Source organism: Corvus kubaryi, unplaced genomic scaffold, assembly GCF_017639235.1.
Source record: "Corvus kubaryi isolate FWS band 111438036 unplaced genomic scaffold, C.kubaryi_AGA036_p1.0 138, whole genome shotgun sequence".
Lineage (NCBI taxonomy): Eukaryota > Metazoa > Chordata > Aves > Passeriformes > Corvidae > Corvus > Corvus kubaryi.
The window spans coordinates 19644467-19662240 of NW_024580672.1; the positions used below are offsets into that span (position 1 = coordinate 19644467).

The 17774-nt window shown below is 39.6% G+C and overlaps 1 protein-coding gene across 3 annotated transcripts; it reads left to right on the top strand.

The window, feature by feature from the left end:
* The first annotated feature begins 155 nt into the window (after positions 1-155).
* LOC121660262 (disintegrin and metalloproteinase domain-containing protein 9-like) lies at positions 156-17617 on the top strand. Of its 3 annotated transcripts, XM_042019521.1 has the most exons (23): positions 156-873; positions 1668-1859; positions 3531-3628; positions 4464-4540; positions 5186-5264; positions 5994-6070; positions 6864-7080; positions 7554-7619; positions 7700-7771; positions 8413-8585; positions 9042-9126; positions 10010-10131; positions 10996-11167; positions 11909-11998; positions 12230-12425; positions 12548-12653; positions 12852-13026; positions 13418-13498; positions 14174-14279; positions 14913-15045; positions 15456-15519; positions 15844-15896; positions 16226-17617. In XM_042019521.1, the coding sequence occupies exons 2-23, from the start codon at positions 1790-1792 to the stop codon at positions 16302-16304; spliced, it is 2391 nt and encodes a 796-aa protein (XP_041875455.1). In that variant the 5' UTR covers positions 156-873; positions 1668-1789; the 3' UTR covers positions 16305-17617. The 3 variants fall into 3 exon arrangements, with proteins under 3 accessions (XP_041875455.1, XP_041875454.1, XP_041875456.1); XM_042019520.1 differs by having other exon boundaries at positions 156-1859; XM_042019522.1 differs by lacking the exon at positions 13418-13498 and having other exon boundaries at positions 156-1859.
* Positions 17618-17774: the final 157 nt, after the last annotated feature.

Genomic DNA, 17774 nt, shown 5'->3' on the forward strand with positions numbered 1-17774 from the left:
CCCTCCTCCGCCTCCTCCTCCGGCACCGCCGCGCAGCCGCTCGACATCGCGGAGCCCCGGGCGGCGCCCGGCGGGGACCCCCCAGCCGGGGAGCGGCACCGAGCGACCCTCAGCGGCGGCCGCCGGCCGGGACGCGCCTGCGCCGCGGCGGGAAGCGCCTGAGGGAGCGCCCGGGGCTGGAGCGGGGAGCGGCTGTCCCGGGCCGGGAGTGGCGGAGGGACCCAGGGACCCGGAATTAATTCGCGGGGAAAGCACCTCTGGGAGTATTGAGTCCAACGTGTGACCCAAGATCACCGTGTCAACAAACCATGGCAGCGAATGCCACGTCCAGTTTTTCCTTAAACACCTCCCGACTCCAGCACTTCCCTGGGCAGCCCATTCTAATGTCTAATTACTCCTTCTGAGAAGAAATTCCGCCTGATGTCCAACTTAAATCTCCTGTGGCGCAGTTTAAGACCATGTCCTGTTGTCCTGTCGCTGGTTGCCTGGGAGAAGAAACCGACCCTGAAGCTGTGCCAGGGGAGGATTAGGGTGGCTATTAGGAAAAGGTTCTTCCCCCAGAGGGTGATCGGGCACTGAACAGGTTCCCCTGCTGGACTCAATATCTCAAAGGTCTTTTCCAACTGAAATGATTCTTGGATTCTGTGAAATTTGGTAACAACGTCAAAATTGGAGCAGCGGGATTCTCCCGAGTTGTGTCCTGATAGTGCACCACACAGGACAGAGGCTATGAATAAATGAGGCCATAAATAAATGATGGGGTTCATTTAATTTTCAGTAGGATCTCAGCTTCTGGAGCTGGGGAATGCTGCTCCTGAGGCTGTGGTAGACACAGACCCAGCGCATGAGGGTATCAAGTTCTGCTTCCACCAGGTACTTGGTGCAGGAATGTTCAGGATATTCTGGGTATGTGACTGTCAGGAAATGGACCTGAACGGGCTTTGCACAAGCTAATATAGCAAATACAGCCAGCATCCTGCTTTTTGTCACTTAAGACGTTGTTTTAGAGGATTTAGTAGCAATGGAAAACTGCATTTTCTCTGTTTTAATCAAAGAATTAATTAAAATTAATTAATGTAAATGTTTGAGCATGTTGTCTCAGTCTCCTTTTTGTGTTTCTAAATGTGCTTGATACTTCTGAAATGCGCTGCAAATTCAACCAGTTTTAGAAGGGTTTCTTTTCTGCTTTTGGTGGCAATGTGGTTGCATGGAAGATTGATAGTGGAAGAGTGATGATCTGCACAGGATTACAGACTTCTGGTGAAGACAGTTGTGTTTAACATAGAAGGGACTGTGTAAAACCTCTGTTTTGGGGATTTTCATGTGTTCCTATGCATAATATTTAAAGTAAAGTTGAAAAAATTGAAGACAAGCTGAAATTTCAGAGAGTAAATTGATTCACACTAGTTTTTTACTGAGCTGGCAGTAGCCAGGATAAACATCCTAAACACTGTATTTGTCAGTAGCAATACTTTATGTTTCTAATCTCATATGATCTCACTGTGGGATGAAAGTCCTTTAAAATAAACCAGCTTGATCCCGGCACGGGACGTGCTCTTTCTCCAATCAGCATTGAAGAATGTGCTGCTTTTTATTTGCATTAGGCTGTCTGACCAGTTTTCTCGCAAGCCTAATGGATTAAATTTTACTTCCCATTTCCTCAGCAGAGATGCAGTATTGGAGAGCTTTTTCTGTTGTTTACCTTCGGAGCAGACGGTTCTCGTTCTTCTGGTTTCCTGCAGAGCAGCCAGAGCCAGCTCGGATGCTGGAGTAGTTTCTCCAGGAAGTCATGTTAATGCACAGCCTATTTTTGTTCACTTTTGGACTAACTTTTACTGGAAAACCTTTCTGGATAAAAGGTAAGCTTTCTTTTTTTACATATTCAGAAAGTTTCTCCAAGTCTGCTTGGACCTTGATCGGAGTGATGGACACCTTTGATACCAAGTCACAGCTCTCCCTGTGCAGCCTTGCTCATTGAGAGAATCTTGGGAGAGATTACAGGTTGAAACTTTTTATAGTTGAGTTCTTTGTGGTTTTTTTTTTCCTCCAGGCTGTAGTAGGTACGTAAATACATCATTTTCTGTGCAGGACACTGGTTGTGACAACTGCAGTTGCTGTCACTCTCATCAATTGTAGAGACTGTAGAAAAACATTTCTTCTTCACTCATGTGAGGGCAATTCCTGCAATTTCATTGTGATTCTTCATTAACTCATTTCTATGATTTGGCTTCACATTTTAGATTTAAATGTAATACCTGTAATGTTTCTTAAAAAGTCATATTTTTATGACATGCATCAAAGATGGTTTCCTGCTTTCAGGTGTCAAAATTTGAATTGTTGAAAGAGCATCTCCATGGTTAGTTCAACATACACTTGACTCATGAAACAGAATGGATTTTTTCATTTAGATAATAAAACTATTGAAGAATAAGAGCAAAATCAGAAGTAAATACCAAGTGCTGATACTGTTTTCAGACTGTTTGCTAATAGCAACTTCCACATTTTGATTGCAATTGCAGACTGTACTGTTAAACATATGCTACCTGCACCTAGCTTTTAAAAATCCTGATGTTATCTAACAGGGAGAGATCATCATTACACTGGAGAATCCTCCTCACTTTGAATGGCTGGTTGTGTGACTTTTGTGCAATTATGAATTCCTTTCATAGGAATGTGGGAGGCTGAGGGTGATTCTGTACTACTCTAAGTGTGGAGAAATCTCTTTGTTTCCTTATAAAAGAACAATTTAATAAGGAAGAAACCACTTCCATTGTTAAAACCCATGTTACTGTTGATTCTTTTTAAAAGCAAATAGTTGTGTCTCTGTTGATCAAACCAGTTGATGAGCAAAAAAGAAAAAGGAAGATGAATTAAACTTTACACAATTTTTTTAAAAGTCACTGAAGATTGTTTTTGTCTTTATAAAACCATTTACCTGAAACCAGATACTTGGCAGGCTTCTTATCTTTAGCTTCCTGCATTAGCATGTTGTTCTGGAGATAATTCTGATATCATGTAAAGGGCTACAAACCTTTTGCAAAGATCTGACTGTTGCTAGAACAAACAAAATGTAAGATTAGGCAATGGCAGGAGGCAGTGTGGTGAGCCAACTTTTCTTCCACACAGGAGGTGGACAAATTACATCCAGAGGACAACTAAAAGTATTCCTTATCCAGGACAATGGCGAAAGGAGAAGGCCAGCTGCACCAATTTTCTGTGGTACATCAGGTTAAAAGTGTCAGTCATGGAAGAAAAAATGACAGACAAAGTCACAAAGTTAATAATCCAGAATATGAGAGAATTAAGATTTTGTTTAAATACTGTAATAATTTTTCTTTGTGTGCTCCAGAAGACCCCAGCTTTAATTTGAAGTAACTTTTTTCAAAGTCAGTTTGATCATTCCTGAACTATTTCACTCTTTTTTTTTTCTGGCTGGATCAGAATGGTCTTTTGGCAATCACCATTGTGCAGATGCCAACATAATGCCTTGTCCTTTCTAATTATTTACCAGTTTCAAACTTTATTTTTAGGTGTATCTTCTCAACACACATCCAGACTTTCTACATTAGAAATAATCATTCCTCGGAGTCTGACAGGGAGAGAGAAACATCACCCATTTTCCCATGAGGTTTGTTATTCTGATTTCTTTTCTTCTGATATTGCTGCTTTTCCCAGTACTGTCCTATACTGCACACACACAATGGATGGTATATAGAGATTTTTGTAAAGAAATGTGCCCCACTCTCTCTCTTCTTAGTGTTTTCAACTAGTTTTAAGTAAATTTGTCCCCACAAAGGCCTGTGATTGTACTCTAAGTGCCTTCCAAACTTCTAATCCTGTTAATGACCTTGTAAGACAGAAGTGAGAAGGAACATTGAAGAATATTTCCATTTCTTCTGAGTCAGATTAGATGTTGAACTTCTGCTAACATCCATGCTGTCCATGTTCTGGTCTTTGGATAATAACCAGAGGATTTCAACCATGTAACACCCAAAGAGTGGCACAGGTTAAGAGATGAAAACCTGAGCCTTAACTCTTCAGTTCTGAGGTAACTTACCTTTGTGCCAGATACGGAGTTCATTTACTGAAGTAACTGTTAATGAAATAGCATGAGTCATCTTTGTGCAAACCAATTAGGAGATAAAAGACTGTGAGTCGTTTATCTGATTTACATAAGGAGTGCCACAAAGCGTGACGTGGTACTTAGCAAAGAGGGCATTCATGGGCTGTGCCCTCCTGTCTAAATGAAAATATAGATTAATAGAATTTAAACTTTACAGAGGAAAGAAGGTTCAGTGTGCTGCTGAGACTTTGAAATATGGAAGCCTGGGGGTTAGGAATCTGTATTTTTTTACTTAAAACATACACAGTAGTTGGGCCTGTCTTGTCAAGCAAAACATGGAATTAAAAAAAACACGTAGAAAAATCACCTCATTAAGTGATATCTTTTGTTTTGTTTTCAGGAGCATTCAGATGACAATCTTTCTTACTCAGTTAAAACCAGAAATGGAACATATCTCCTAAAGCTGAAGAAAAATAAGTATGTGATAGAGTGTTCTAACGAATTGTCCTGTTTCAGGGTTAGTTGCTTACAGACAAGCATTTTTATGCTGGAAAAATTCAGAAGAAACCATTTAAATGGCAGATTGTAGTAATTACAAAATGACTCTGGTAAATAGTGTTAAATATAGTGTCTCTGTTATGGTAGTATCTTGCAAATAGAAGGGAATAATAATTTTTTCTAGCCATGAAGAAATAAATTTTGCTTGTTTTTTTATTAGCAGCACAAATTAGCACATTTCAGAAAATCCTCAGGGAAAATTAGAATTCAGTTCAACATTAGCCTTTTATTAGCGGGGTAGGGATTTTATGTAGTGTTGTATTTGAAAAAAAAAATTCTCTTTCTCTTGTTCCTCATTCCTGAACCTGTAATAGGCCAGGCTTTATGCAACTGCATCTGCTTAGATTCCTCTCTATACATATTTTAGTTAAAATATGTAATAATAAGTTTCAAAATAAGTTCTTTTCAAAAGTCTCCAGCTCATTTTAAGGCATTTTGTTTCTTGTGCCTGGATTTTAATAATAATTTAGTGTAGAGTGTGCTACTAACAGAATGTAGCACTTACCAGGACTCTTGACTTGTTTCTGGACCATTAAAAGAGCAGTAGTTTATTTTTGTTTCCAGAAAACTTCTTAGTGACGACTTTAAGCTGTACACATATGGGGAAAATGGGAAACTGCAGGCAACACCATCCAAAAATGAGGTACTGTACATAATAAACCTTCCCCTTTGTGTCAGAATTTCCTCAAACCAGGGAAGCCAAGAAAAAACATATTTGCTGGGAATGAGACTTGTTGGTTTTCACAGTGTAGAATTTCTGTTTAACAGTTACCAGTGATCTAAACATGAGGTTCAAGAGGGACTGGGCTGTTTCCCAGCATCCCAGTTTCCCAAGGTGTGAAAGGATTTGCCAGGAGATTATGCCAAGCCTGAATTTAAACCACCTTTGCATAATATGCAATTTAAAGTACAATGGCAGCATCAAAGCTCTATAGTTTCTAAATCCTGTATCAAACAAGCCTTGTAAGTACTTCTAAATTTAATTTCAACTTTAAACTTCGTGTAAGCTCAGTGAGACTTAATTGGGTCATTTGTGCATGAAAGATCTTCTCAGAGCAGCCTTTGAGAGGACTCTAAGAACAGGATGAGCAATGTATATTAAAATATTTTTATAACAGATGGTGATTATGGGACTAAACTAAAAAGCTGGCTGTGTTCTAGAACCAAGGGACCAAAAGCTATTTTAGGTACTCATGTCAAGTGATATTCTCCTCCAAGAAGGTCAGGATTACTTTCCAAGTAGGGAACTCTGTAAATTTCTAACAGCCAGCCCTGATGTCATGCAAATAATATGGTTAGTTAGAAAATGAGTTTGCAGTTGAAGGCAACCACCTTGTTTTGTCACTAATTATGTGGGTTTGTTGCATTTCAGACACACTGTTATTATCACGGCACTGTTGAAGGAATTGCTGACTCCACACTTGCTCTTAGCACATGTGATGGCCTTAGGTATTTCCTCTTGCTATTTTTTTTTAATATTTCACCTTTTGATGAAGCTGAAACTCGTTACAGGTTTTGTAGTTTTCCTCAACTCCCACTTTTTCCCCCTTTTCCAAAATTCCTTCACAGAAAAAAAAGGTGATAGAAACCGTAATAAATATAGGCAGAACCTGGGCATGAACTGAGCCTTCTAGTAGTTGATGTGAATGTCTTGACCTGACATACCTTTGTAGAAAAAAAATCTTACCTGATGAAGGTTTTGTTGAACTTCAAACATTCCTGCAAGTTACTTTGTCTTATGAATGGGCACATTTCAAAAGACAAATCATTTCCATGAAAAATTTTTGATCAAGTTTGAACCAATTTTTTGTGTTTCAAATACAATAAAATCACAAATGGGATAAAATTCACCCATGCATCTTTCAGGTGAAGTTTCGCAGTGAGACATCACTCACAATAAATCAGGACATTTCCTGGCATTCCTTTAAATGAATAGAGAAAAGGGCTTAAAGAGACCATTTGCATCAGCTCTGTACCCACAATCCAGACTCATTTGCTAACAATTTGGATTTATTCTCTTTTTTCTCCTTCTTTTCTGATTCAAGAAGTGCACCATTGAGTATTTTAAATAAGTTCTGTTTCATCTTTTACTGGGCATTTGAACTTACCCCCATATTCATAGAATTTAAAATAATAATTTATTTCAACATAGTGTTTAAGTATCCAGCTGTTACTCATTCACCTAGTCATAACCATGAGGGAAAAATGATGGAATAACATTTCATTCTTTTATGATTGTTAGGGGAATTCTCTACATTGGAGGCAAATGGTACGGAATGGAGCCGCTCAGCACATCCAGCACATTTGAACATGAGCTTTATGAACTGGAAGATGTGCAGGGTATCCCCTTCCACTGTGGGGTGCTGAATGGCAGCCTGGAGCACGAGATGTTTGTGAAGCAGTCTGTGAAATATGCATTTGCATCAAACAGTACCTCCAGCAGGGACAGGCTCCTCAGGGTAAATACATTTCTGTTTCTCCCTTGAGCTGCAGTCCAAGGCATCTCCAGAGCTCTTGCTCTGGACAGCATCACTGCAGGTAGGTTTGACCTGGCAGGACATTTCCTTGTGGCCTTCATTTTCATGGACACCAAGCTGGTGGGAGCCCTGCTAAGGGAATCCTGGAACAGAAAAGCAGCACAATGGGGATCTCACACAGCTTGAAGCAATCCTGCAGTGGAAGAGCAGAGTCTGCCCAGGACAGCCATGGATAGGACACAAAAGGCATGAGCTGAATGGCAGCTCACGCATCCCAGTGTCTGACCCGGTGTGAATTACTGATGCAGAGATGGTTATGTGGTAATCTAAGACAAACTGAGCTCGTATTAGAAATGCAACATTGCTTTATAAACACGTGAAGTGAAAGTCATAAGAAAGATAAGTAAAATACCTCGAACTTGTTACGTTAACTTACTGTGCTTTCTAATTTGCAGGAGAAGCGAGCTGTCCTGCCCCAGAAAAGTTATGTAGAATTATTTGTGGTTGTGGATCACAACAGGGTAATTATATCATCCAACACTAAATACATTTTATTATTTTGCTAATTTTTCTCCTCTGACATTGTTATGGTATTTTACAGTTTTTGCTGAAGAATTCTGATCCTGCTGCAGTGCAAAAGGAAACAGTGGAGCTGATTAATTATGTTGATGGGGTAGGTCAGATAAATTGCCTGGGTTCAGTAATTTCTATTTTATCATAGTTTTCAGAAGAGCAGCTAATAGAGTTCCAAAAATGTATTTGAAAGTTATACAACAATTCGTAACACAGTTAAGGCACATCACCAGTCTCTGCACAAGCCTTGTGGAGGTGCAAGCAGGGGGAGAGTTGCAAGATGGTTTTAAACCACTTCTGTTCTCCAAGAACATGAAGCCTTCAGTATGTTTTACATTTTTTGGAAGAGTATTTCTCATGTTTGTCGTTTGTTATTAAGAAAACTGTCAGTGCTATGAACAATTCCATAAGCTCTCTGATCTGTTCCCAGATTCTCCTCAAGACAATTAGCTAAGGAAAGAAATGGACATGGTCTTTCCCAAAGATATGTTTAGGTACTTTCATAAAGTAGATTGTTTCCAGTTACACTTAGTTTTATATTCTTAATATTTTTATTTCGTTTACATTTTATAAATATTTTATATTTCGCTTATAATTACAAATATATATTTAGTTTCAAAGAAACTAAGTTATGTCTTGGTCACTATGTTCAGCTTATTGTTTACTCAGTTGTAATGAAGTCATCTTTCAGAATTCCATCAGAACAGCCAAGGGACATTAATTATCATTTTTTTTTTTCAGATGTATAGAGCATTAAATATCCAGATTGTTTTGGTTGGATTAGAGATTTGGACAGATGCCAACCACATATCTGTAATGAATGGTTCAGCTGGAGATGTGCTGAGTAGATTTGTTTCTTGGAGACAGAAGGATCTTCTGAAGCGCTCAAGAAATGACGTTGGTCACCTCATAATGTGAGTTTGCACTAGGTGAGAAAACCAGCCATGCTGGCAGGGTTAATGTATATGATTTGGGGGTTGTGTATTAATTAAAATATACCTGGAATAAAATTCTCTGCACTTCCAAACTGGTTTAACCTGGAAAAATGACAAGAAACTATAATGGATTCTTAAGAGTTAATCAACTCCAGGGACTGGGTGACCTCCAGAGGTCCCTTCCCACCTCAGCCACTCAGTAATTGAGTGCACTGACACAGCAGACTTAGGTGATGGATCATTATTTTCAAGCTTTTATTCAGATATCCATTATTAATTGGAGTGAAACCCTGCTGTGGTGATAAATTCCTTCCTGACTTCAGGAAGACCAAATTTTGCCTTGCAATATTCCTTTCAAACTCATCAGTGTCTTTTAGTAGAAATCATGAACTTTCAACCCATCTTAACACCACCTCCAAACTGCTTCTGTTGCAGAGGGAGAAGCTCTTTCAGTGGATCCATTGGAATGGCTTTTGTGGGTACTGTGTGCTCACATGTCCAGGGAGGGTCAATCAGCACTGTAAGTACATCACAGTTTGGGTATGGAAGAAACTGATCCTGGACCTACTTGGCCAAATCACCCTGGTCTTGGAGTTGGATGGTTTCTTTCATGGGGTTTCTTATGTAAAGACTTGTGCACATTTTACACCTCTTTTTTCCAAGTACTTCCCAATTTCTCTCTTTGTCAAATTGCAGCCCACTTGACTCATTCAACGAATTCTTTGGGTCATCTTTTGTGATTTATCTAACTCAGTGTTGCGTAATTTTATCCTTATACCATTAAAGTTCATAACCACAGGGGTTTTGGGAGGGGAATGCAGCTACAAAATAAGGTGTTTTTTTCGCTCTTTAAATATATAGAAAGTGAACATAATGCACCATAGTCTCAAGTGTCTGGAATTCCTGACAACCAGGCTGTAAACAGGCAAAAAATCAAAAAAAAATTGTACAAAACTATTTTTTTCTCCACCCTTGGGGCAGAACCAATAACTCCAGAGATTCCTGTCCTTAAAGTATGGATGCCACAACCTTGTGGACAATCTCAGAAGCAGATTCTGTTCTTTAACAGTACATTCGTTGTTGAAGACTCCTTTAAACTTGGTGTCTAATGGTGTTACAATAGAATAGAATCACACAGAATAATTTCAGCTGGGAGAAACCTGCAGTGGTGATCTAGACCAATTTATTATCCAGAATATGATCCTCAGGGAAGGAGTGGCAGGATCTGGCCCTCCCTGAAAATAAAGTGACAAATTGTCAATCCTTGCTTCTTTCACCTTGCAGTACAATTTAGTATTTTGCCTTCATAGTCCCTGAGAGCTTGTGGTGGGAGTAGATCTCTGGGTACAAACAGCATTTTCTTTAGTTTCCCTTTTTTTTTTTAACCTGATTCTCTTTATTAGCTGAATCATAACAAAATGTTACGTCATGCCACAGTAGTTGCACATGAACTGGGGCACAATCTCGGAATGAAACATGATGATAAGAGGTGTCCTGCATCCTATATCATGCACAGCACAGATAAGTAAGATTTCCAGTTATTTCATTTTAATAATTTATTTTATTTGCAGTGACTATGCCCTACAAGCTGTGAAGCTGCTATGAATCTGGAAGAACTTTAGTGAATGGGGAGTTGTTTGAAAAATTTAATCACAAAGGTGGATTCACTGATTTAGGATTTGACGTAATTTTAATTTATTTGAAATGTTAACTGTTTCCTGACCCAATCACTCTATATTTGTAGCATTCCTAAAAATATATTTGGATCTTATTTATTTTTTTTTTAATCACAGTATGTTGCTGGGGTTTTTTTCAGCCTGTTGAGAATGTTTCATGTATACTCATTGGGTTTGTGCAAATATGCAACAAATTTTTTAACAGTTAATTAAAAAAAACCTTCTTGGCTTATCTTTCCCTCAGTTCATTTGTTCTTTGGTTCCCCTTAAGAGAAAAAGATCAGAATATTTTATTTATCCACAGTTGTATTAATAAATCAGGGTAACTGAACACTGGACAAAACTACTCTAGGAAGGTGCATTCCTCAGTTCTTAGGACTCCAAGTTAAGATGAATACCTTTCTGAGAATATTTTTTAATCAAACATTTTTAGGCTCAGTATAGAAAAGGAATTTCTAAGGCCTGTTTTTTACAGGACACCAGAATAGATACTCTGATGGTCTCTCTGATTCTAAAAGCATTCATATTATAGTAGTATTTTAAACTTCTGGTACTGCACTTTGATGCAAAGGAAAATAAAAATTAACTATCTCATGATCTCCTAGCATTATGAAATATAATATTTATGATAGAACAACGATGTTTTAAGAGCTTGAGTTGTATGTTCTCCTGTAAGCAAAATATTTATAATAATAAAATATTATGATTTCCAGTGGGTCCAGGAATTTCAGCACCTGTAGCGCTGATGATTTTGAGGCCTTTATTCTAAATGGAGGAGGAAACTGCCTCAGAAATCCTCCCAAAACAAGTAATGTGTACAAAGAACCTGTCTGTGGTAATAATGTGGTTGATAACAATGAAGAATGTGACTGTGGCAAACCACAGGTAATGCATGAAATTGAGCTGGATACTTGTTGTATATTAATATATTATGTTATGTTATGTTATGTTTATTTCTGTATAATCCTGGCCTTTTGACATACCTAATTGCAATATTATCTGAGGAGGTTTTCTTGTAATTTTGCATTTTTACAAGCAGTATTGAGATAAATTTTAGTAAAAGTTTAAAATCATCCTTTGATTTTGATGTGGACTTAGTTAAGGGCTATTGGACTTCACAGAACATTGAGGCACTGCTGAGAAAGAAGTGAGATTCAGAGCAGAGTCTGTTTTGTTTGGTTTTAGCATCATGGATATTTCTGTTCCATGACAGAGACTGTTTATCTATAGAACACGTACAGGTTTGTTAACTGTAACCCTTAAGCTTTGCCTACACAAAATGACTTTTGAGAGTCACATTTGCATTGTCAAAATGTCCCTCCAAGAATGTATTGGCTCACTCTTCAGAAAGTAAAAGTGTCTCAAAAATCAATAAATCAAACAGCAAACCCTGGTTCCCTTGGCATCCCTGTGCCACAACACATCAAAACAGGTGTTTTTCTGATGACTTGTACAAGTAACACAGCAACAGTGTCTGCTGGTTCCTTTCAGGGCAGAAGAACGTGAGAACATGACACAGACAGTTATTTAAAGTTTGGCTTGTCCATCCAACGTGGACTGATGAGGTACTTTTCCTAGCTATAGAAAAAAATTGAAATAGTGTCCCCTTTCCATGGCTGTTCTCAGGAGTGCTCCAACCCCTGCTGTGATGCTGCGACCTGCAAACTCACACCTGGCTCACAGTGTGCTCAAGGACTGTGCTGCAAAAACTGCAAGGTACACAGTGCTTTATTTAACTAAATTGTTACTATTCACTAGGATTTTTTAATGTTTGAAAAGAGCTGTCCTAGTCCTCTTGACATATTTTCAAATGGCATTCACCAGTAAGACAGCATGTAAGAGGAGAATTTGCCTTCCTTAGAACAACTAAATGTTCCCAGTTGTCATTGTTCCACACTAGAGCTTCCTCTGTTGGAAACTAAAAGTGTCCTCCCTCTCTGGTCCTAGTTTAAAGTGGCAGGAGCAGAGTGCAGAGCAAAACAAGATGTCTGTGATCTCCCTGAATACTGCAATGGAAGCACTGCCTACTGCCCAGATGATGTTTACATCATGAATGGTCACCCATGCAGCAACAGCAAGGCTTATTGCTACTATGGAGTGTGCCAGAGCTTTGATTCACAGTGTGAATCTATATATGGGAAAGGTATGGTTCTCATTTAATGTAAACCCATTTGTAGTCTCCTGATAGACATTTCCAAGTTTTCTTTTTCCTATGTTTTTCAGACAATGTAGTGGCTTACTGAGATTCACTGGTTTTTTGTACAGGGGCACGAAAAGCACCTGATATATGCTTTGAAAAAGCAAATATTAAAGGAGATAGGTTTGGAAACTGTGGAATGAAAGGTGGAGTGTACAAGAAATGTCCTGTCCAGTAAGTCACCACCAAATAAATACCAATCCTAAAATCTTCAATATAAAAAATATATTCTGTTACAAAGCCTTAAAGTGAGAGATTGAAAAGTATATTTTCATGAAATGCAAGCTAAAAGGTTGGAATGTTTGGTGTATTTGCACCAATACTGATTTTTATCTGTTCACCTTGTCTCTGAGTGTCCTTCATTCCATTCAGGCACAGTCTGTGTGGGAAGCTCCAGTGCACATCTGTCAGTCTTCAAAACCTTCCTGCCTGGAGCGTTGTCAATAACGCATCCGGGGTTTTGTGCTGGTCCTCTGACTTTGACTTAGGATCAGATATCCCTGATCCTGCTCAAGTTCATGATGGGACAGCCTGTGGAGAGAACAAGGTAAGAGGAATCACAGCAGCATGACAGAATATAGTCTGATTGGAAAGTTCTGAACTTCCAAAAGCATTACATGGCTCTCTTGTTCATATGCCATAATAAAATAAAAATCTTTTCAGATCAATACATACAAACCATTAATTAGCTCTTCAAAAATGGGGATGCTACAGTGAACTACATTATCAGTTATTCAAATTACTCCATCAAAATGCATCCACAGAGGTAAGCAAACCCAAGACAAAGTCATAAAATTCTGAAATACTGGCTGTTGTATCAGCCCTTTTTCTTAACATGTAAGTGAAAGCTGCAGACTTGTAAACATACACACTTACATTTATAAAAGGATGGGACTTTTTAAGTTCTGTGTTTGCAAGGCACTAATTACTTGTTCCAGGCCTGTGTAGGTTTTGAATGTGTTGATGCAAGATATCTGGGCTACAACTGTGATGTAAAGCAGAAGTGTAATAAGAATGGGGTGAGTATCTGGTGCTTCATGTCCTGTTTCTAGACTGTGCAAATTCCCTGCATTAAAGCAATAACCAGGCAAGTGGCTTTCCTTTTTCCTGATCTGTATTAAAAGTTAAATCCACTTTTTTTACATGTAACTCGTGTTGCCAGAACACTGCAAACCTCTTTGCACTAACACTGAGAGGCATTTCTTCTGAATTTCCCAAGGGAATTTTTTAATATTACTGAGCTGGTGAATTGTAAAAGGAAAATATTCCTTTGAGGATGACAGTCTAGTAATTCCTGATTTATATATGTCACTATGAAAAATCAAAATGGAGTCCAAAAGTTGTAAAACTGAGAAGGTCTCTGGACTGTGATTTATTGCAGGCAAATAACACAAATGTTAACTTAGAGAGAATTACCATGGGGCATCAGTATCACTCAGTGGTTTGGGATGTTATGGAGGGGCAGAGCTTATTCCCAGTTAATATTCCATGTATTTCTATGCAGTACTCTGCAGTATTTCTTGGTTCCACGTGCGATTACAGAGTGGAACTCCAAATCCGTACGGAAGGTTTGAGTGGCCACTCTCAGGGAGGTGGTGTTTGACTAATCCCTGTGTTTGGGCTGTAGGTGTGTGACAACAACGGCAACTGTCCCTGCCTGACTCATGCATGACTCCCTGTTCTTCGGGCTGTAGGTGTGTAACAACAATGGGAATTGCCACTGCAACCCGGGATGGGCCCCTCCGTTCTGTAACCAGTCTGGCTACGGTGGCAGTGTTGACAGTGGTCCAGCTCACACAGGTAGGACACTGAAACTGGCCCTCATTCTGCCCCAGGGACTGATAAAATAATCTGCTAATAACAGTGTCTTTTCAACTGTTTACCACATGAGACACTTAGTCATGAACTGACTTGAAGAGCAAACATTATTATTTGATAAGGAAGTAGCTTTTGCTGGCCTTTACACATGAAATGTTTTCCATCTCTTTGTCTAAAAGCAAAGTTCATAATCCATAGCTTTCTGAGGAAAATCTGTGTTACTTTCTGTGGAACTTTATTGAATTTTACTAAATTTGTACTTTGGGAAAGGGAGAAAATGTTTTGTATTTATTAAAAGTTTAGGGAGGTAAAGCAAACGTGAAGATCAATTGTAGGTAAGCAAATACCAAAATACAAAATGAATTTGTCTGCTTTAGAATTACTGAAAAAAATTTATGGAAAAGGATAAATGTTGCATATATATATAGGGTGGATAAGGCAGAAAGTTTTTGTAATACCATAAGGCCAAATCCTACTTTTCTGATTGTAGCATGTTATAAATTTCAGTGAAGTTACTGATTTTAATCTACGACAATGTGAAGATTGTACATTTTACAACAACAAAAAAAAGGCTTTAATATTTTAAATTCCTTCATTTCAATTCTTTTTCCCTAGATACATCACTTCGGGATGGACTGCTGATTTTCTTCTTCCTCGTGCTGCCAGTAGCCATCCTTGCTGCAGCAGCAGTAATGAAGCGTGATGCAATAAGGAGAAAAGTTTGCAGGAAAAGCAGGGGACAGCACAGGTATTTCCCTTCTTACAGGTGCTATTCCAATACATGACAGTGTGCTGCAGGTCAGTGCAGCAAACCAGGGATGCTTTATCTACACAAAGAATTCCACACCTCCTTAAAGACAAAACTGCCCTGCTAACAGCAGTACTGGGGAGTTTAACAGCTCAACCCCTGCTCCTTGGTAGTACAGTCCAGATCCTCCTCTTGGCAGTTCTCAAGCATTTTTTCCCAAATACATTGCATTTTCCTAATTGTTATTGATAATTGTATTGCACAGACGTGGGGGCAGAGCATATTGAAATTGCTTGTCAGGTACAGAAAAGGATAGCCTCAAAAGCAGAATCTAGATCTCTGAGCTGTAGCCTTGTCTTTGGAAAACTCTGCATCCCTGAAGGGATTTCTTGATGTGATTTCTGTTTCAGGGATAACAGTGCAGAGCAGCCGAAGCAAGGCAACAGAGCAAGTCTTGACACAGGAAATAATCAGGTAAGATAGATGCAGACTTGTTTCATGTTGGGTGATCCAAACTGCACAGTGCCTTTTCTCCATCACAGTTAACCATGACTTCCTGATACATTGACACCACTTGTATTAATTCTTCAGCCAAACACTGGAAATGCTGCTTAGCCAGGCTGTGGGTGTAGTTCTGCTAAAACTGAATAAAAATTATCAAAACAAAGTGTTGCAAGAGAACATGAAGAAAGTCCCAGCAAATGAGAATTAGTTCTAAAATGCCATTAGCTTAATACTGTGTAATTATCTACACTTTGTGTTTTCTGCTAACCTGATTTTCTGCAATGTCTTTTCCAGCCTACCCCATCAAGTCACAATATTTTTACCATATTGCGTTTTCCTGGTACAAGGTTTGTAGTATTTAAAACCTTCTTCACTTCATCTTTCCTATGTTTATGTTGCTGTAAGTGAAGTTATTGATGTTTTGTGTCCTGCTTAGGGGGATTTTTCATGCAGCATCATGAGCTATAATAGATTAAAGGCTTGAAGGAGAAATGTTGGTTTACTGCTTGTTTAGATAACAGCATAAACGCAGGTAAATGCTGCAAGGGAGAGAAAGGGGCAGAGAGAGTTAGGTGTAAATGATAGAAACTGTTTAAAAATGGTAAAGAACCAGTTTAGCAATGTCAGGTGTCTCGAGGCATGAAATACTAAACCCAGTGTGTTTTCCATACTTCAGGCAGCCAGTCCAAACCCAGCTTCCTGCAGCTTCCTCAGGACCTCAACGACCCCCAGTCCCACCTAGACCAGTTGTCTGAAATGTTTCTTGGGAACCCTCAATCAGTGCTGACAAGTAACTGACCCAAAAGACAAATGAGAGGATTTCAATGCTCCAGTGCTCTCCTTGTGCAGCCAAAATGCCTTTGGAAAGCAGGTCCCTCTGGCAAGGACTGGGTGCCAAGAGGCACTGAACACAGATTTGGTGATATCCCAGTGTTTTGCTACTTGCTGCTGGCTGTGTTTGTGCCTCCTCTACCTCACCTCTTGGTTTCGTAAATCAGAACCTGAAGTTCAACTTGCACAGGATTGAACCTGTGAGAGTGTCAGAGAGCAGGACTCTCCCACGGTGCTGCTTCACTCTCAGGCCACAGAGAGGTGAATTCAGTTATTCACAGACATAATTCAAAGATGGGAGATCTGCTCTTCCCCTCCTGGGCTGTCCTCTCCTCAGGACACTGCCAGGAACTCCGAGGGCCTGCGGAGCCAGGCTTGGGGACAGTCCCTGTGCCCTGCTCTGACACCTGCCTGCCACCAGCCCTACCAAAGCTGGGGCCCAGAGCGCACCTCTCACCTCCCACCAGCCGAGTCAGCTTCCATTTCAGGTAGTCTGTAAAAGGAACTTCACATGGGGACACCAGAAGGTCTGTAGGTCATGTCTCAGAGTCTGAAAGAACCCATCCCTCTCTGTTGTTACAGAAAATATGGGATATTGGGAAATACACTGTACAGCTCCACAGTGGTTCAGCGTTTACTGGGTTTTGCAGCTTGAGATTTTCCCTAGAAACTGATTCCACTACAAAAGCAACACATTAACTTTTGTCCTTCTAAATGGGACAGTCAGAAACCAGCACCGATTTAAAAGAGGATGTATGGAGTGACACTGTTTGTCCAACTGGGCCTCCCATCAAATGTCTCCATGTAGGATGGATCCAGGAAATCCAGGGAAAAGAGTCTCCACCAGAATGGAGAAGCAGCTGCAGTGCAGAGACCAAAAGAACAAAGCTGTGGATATGGGTCCACCTGTCCTTGGGGAGTAAAGCACACCCGGCTTGTCTTCATGCAAATTTGGGAGTATAAACTGGGAAAAAAGAGTGAATAAATGATAGGATTGCCTCACCAAGAAAATATTTCCAACCCCTCAGATGGCCACATCACTGAAGGGCTGGACAAAAGAACCCAAAAGAGATTGCTGGCAAAAAGTCTGTCTTCCAAAGAAGTGTCCTCTTCCTTAATCCCTCAGAATCTCCAATTTTTATTATTAAATATCCCTATCATTTAGACCGCAAGTATCCTATTACATTGATTTTATTTACTACATTACAATTTAAAATAAATCCTCAGGGGCAGCACACTTGGTTGTATCTTTGTTTTGTGATCACCACAAAAGTCGCTGCGGGGATGACGCTCGGGGGTCACTAAAGCAAATTCTTGAGTTTATTGTGACACCAGAATTGGGTAAAAAAAGGGTAAAACCAGAGCCGCGTAACAGGGGCCGTTTCTGGCCCTGC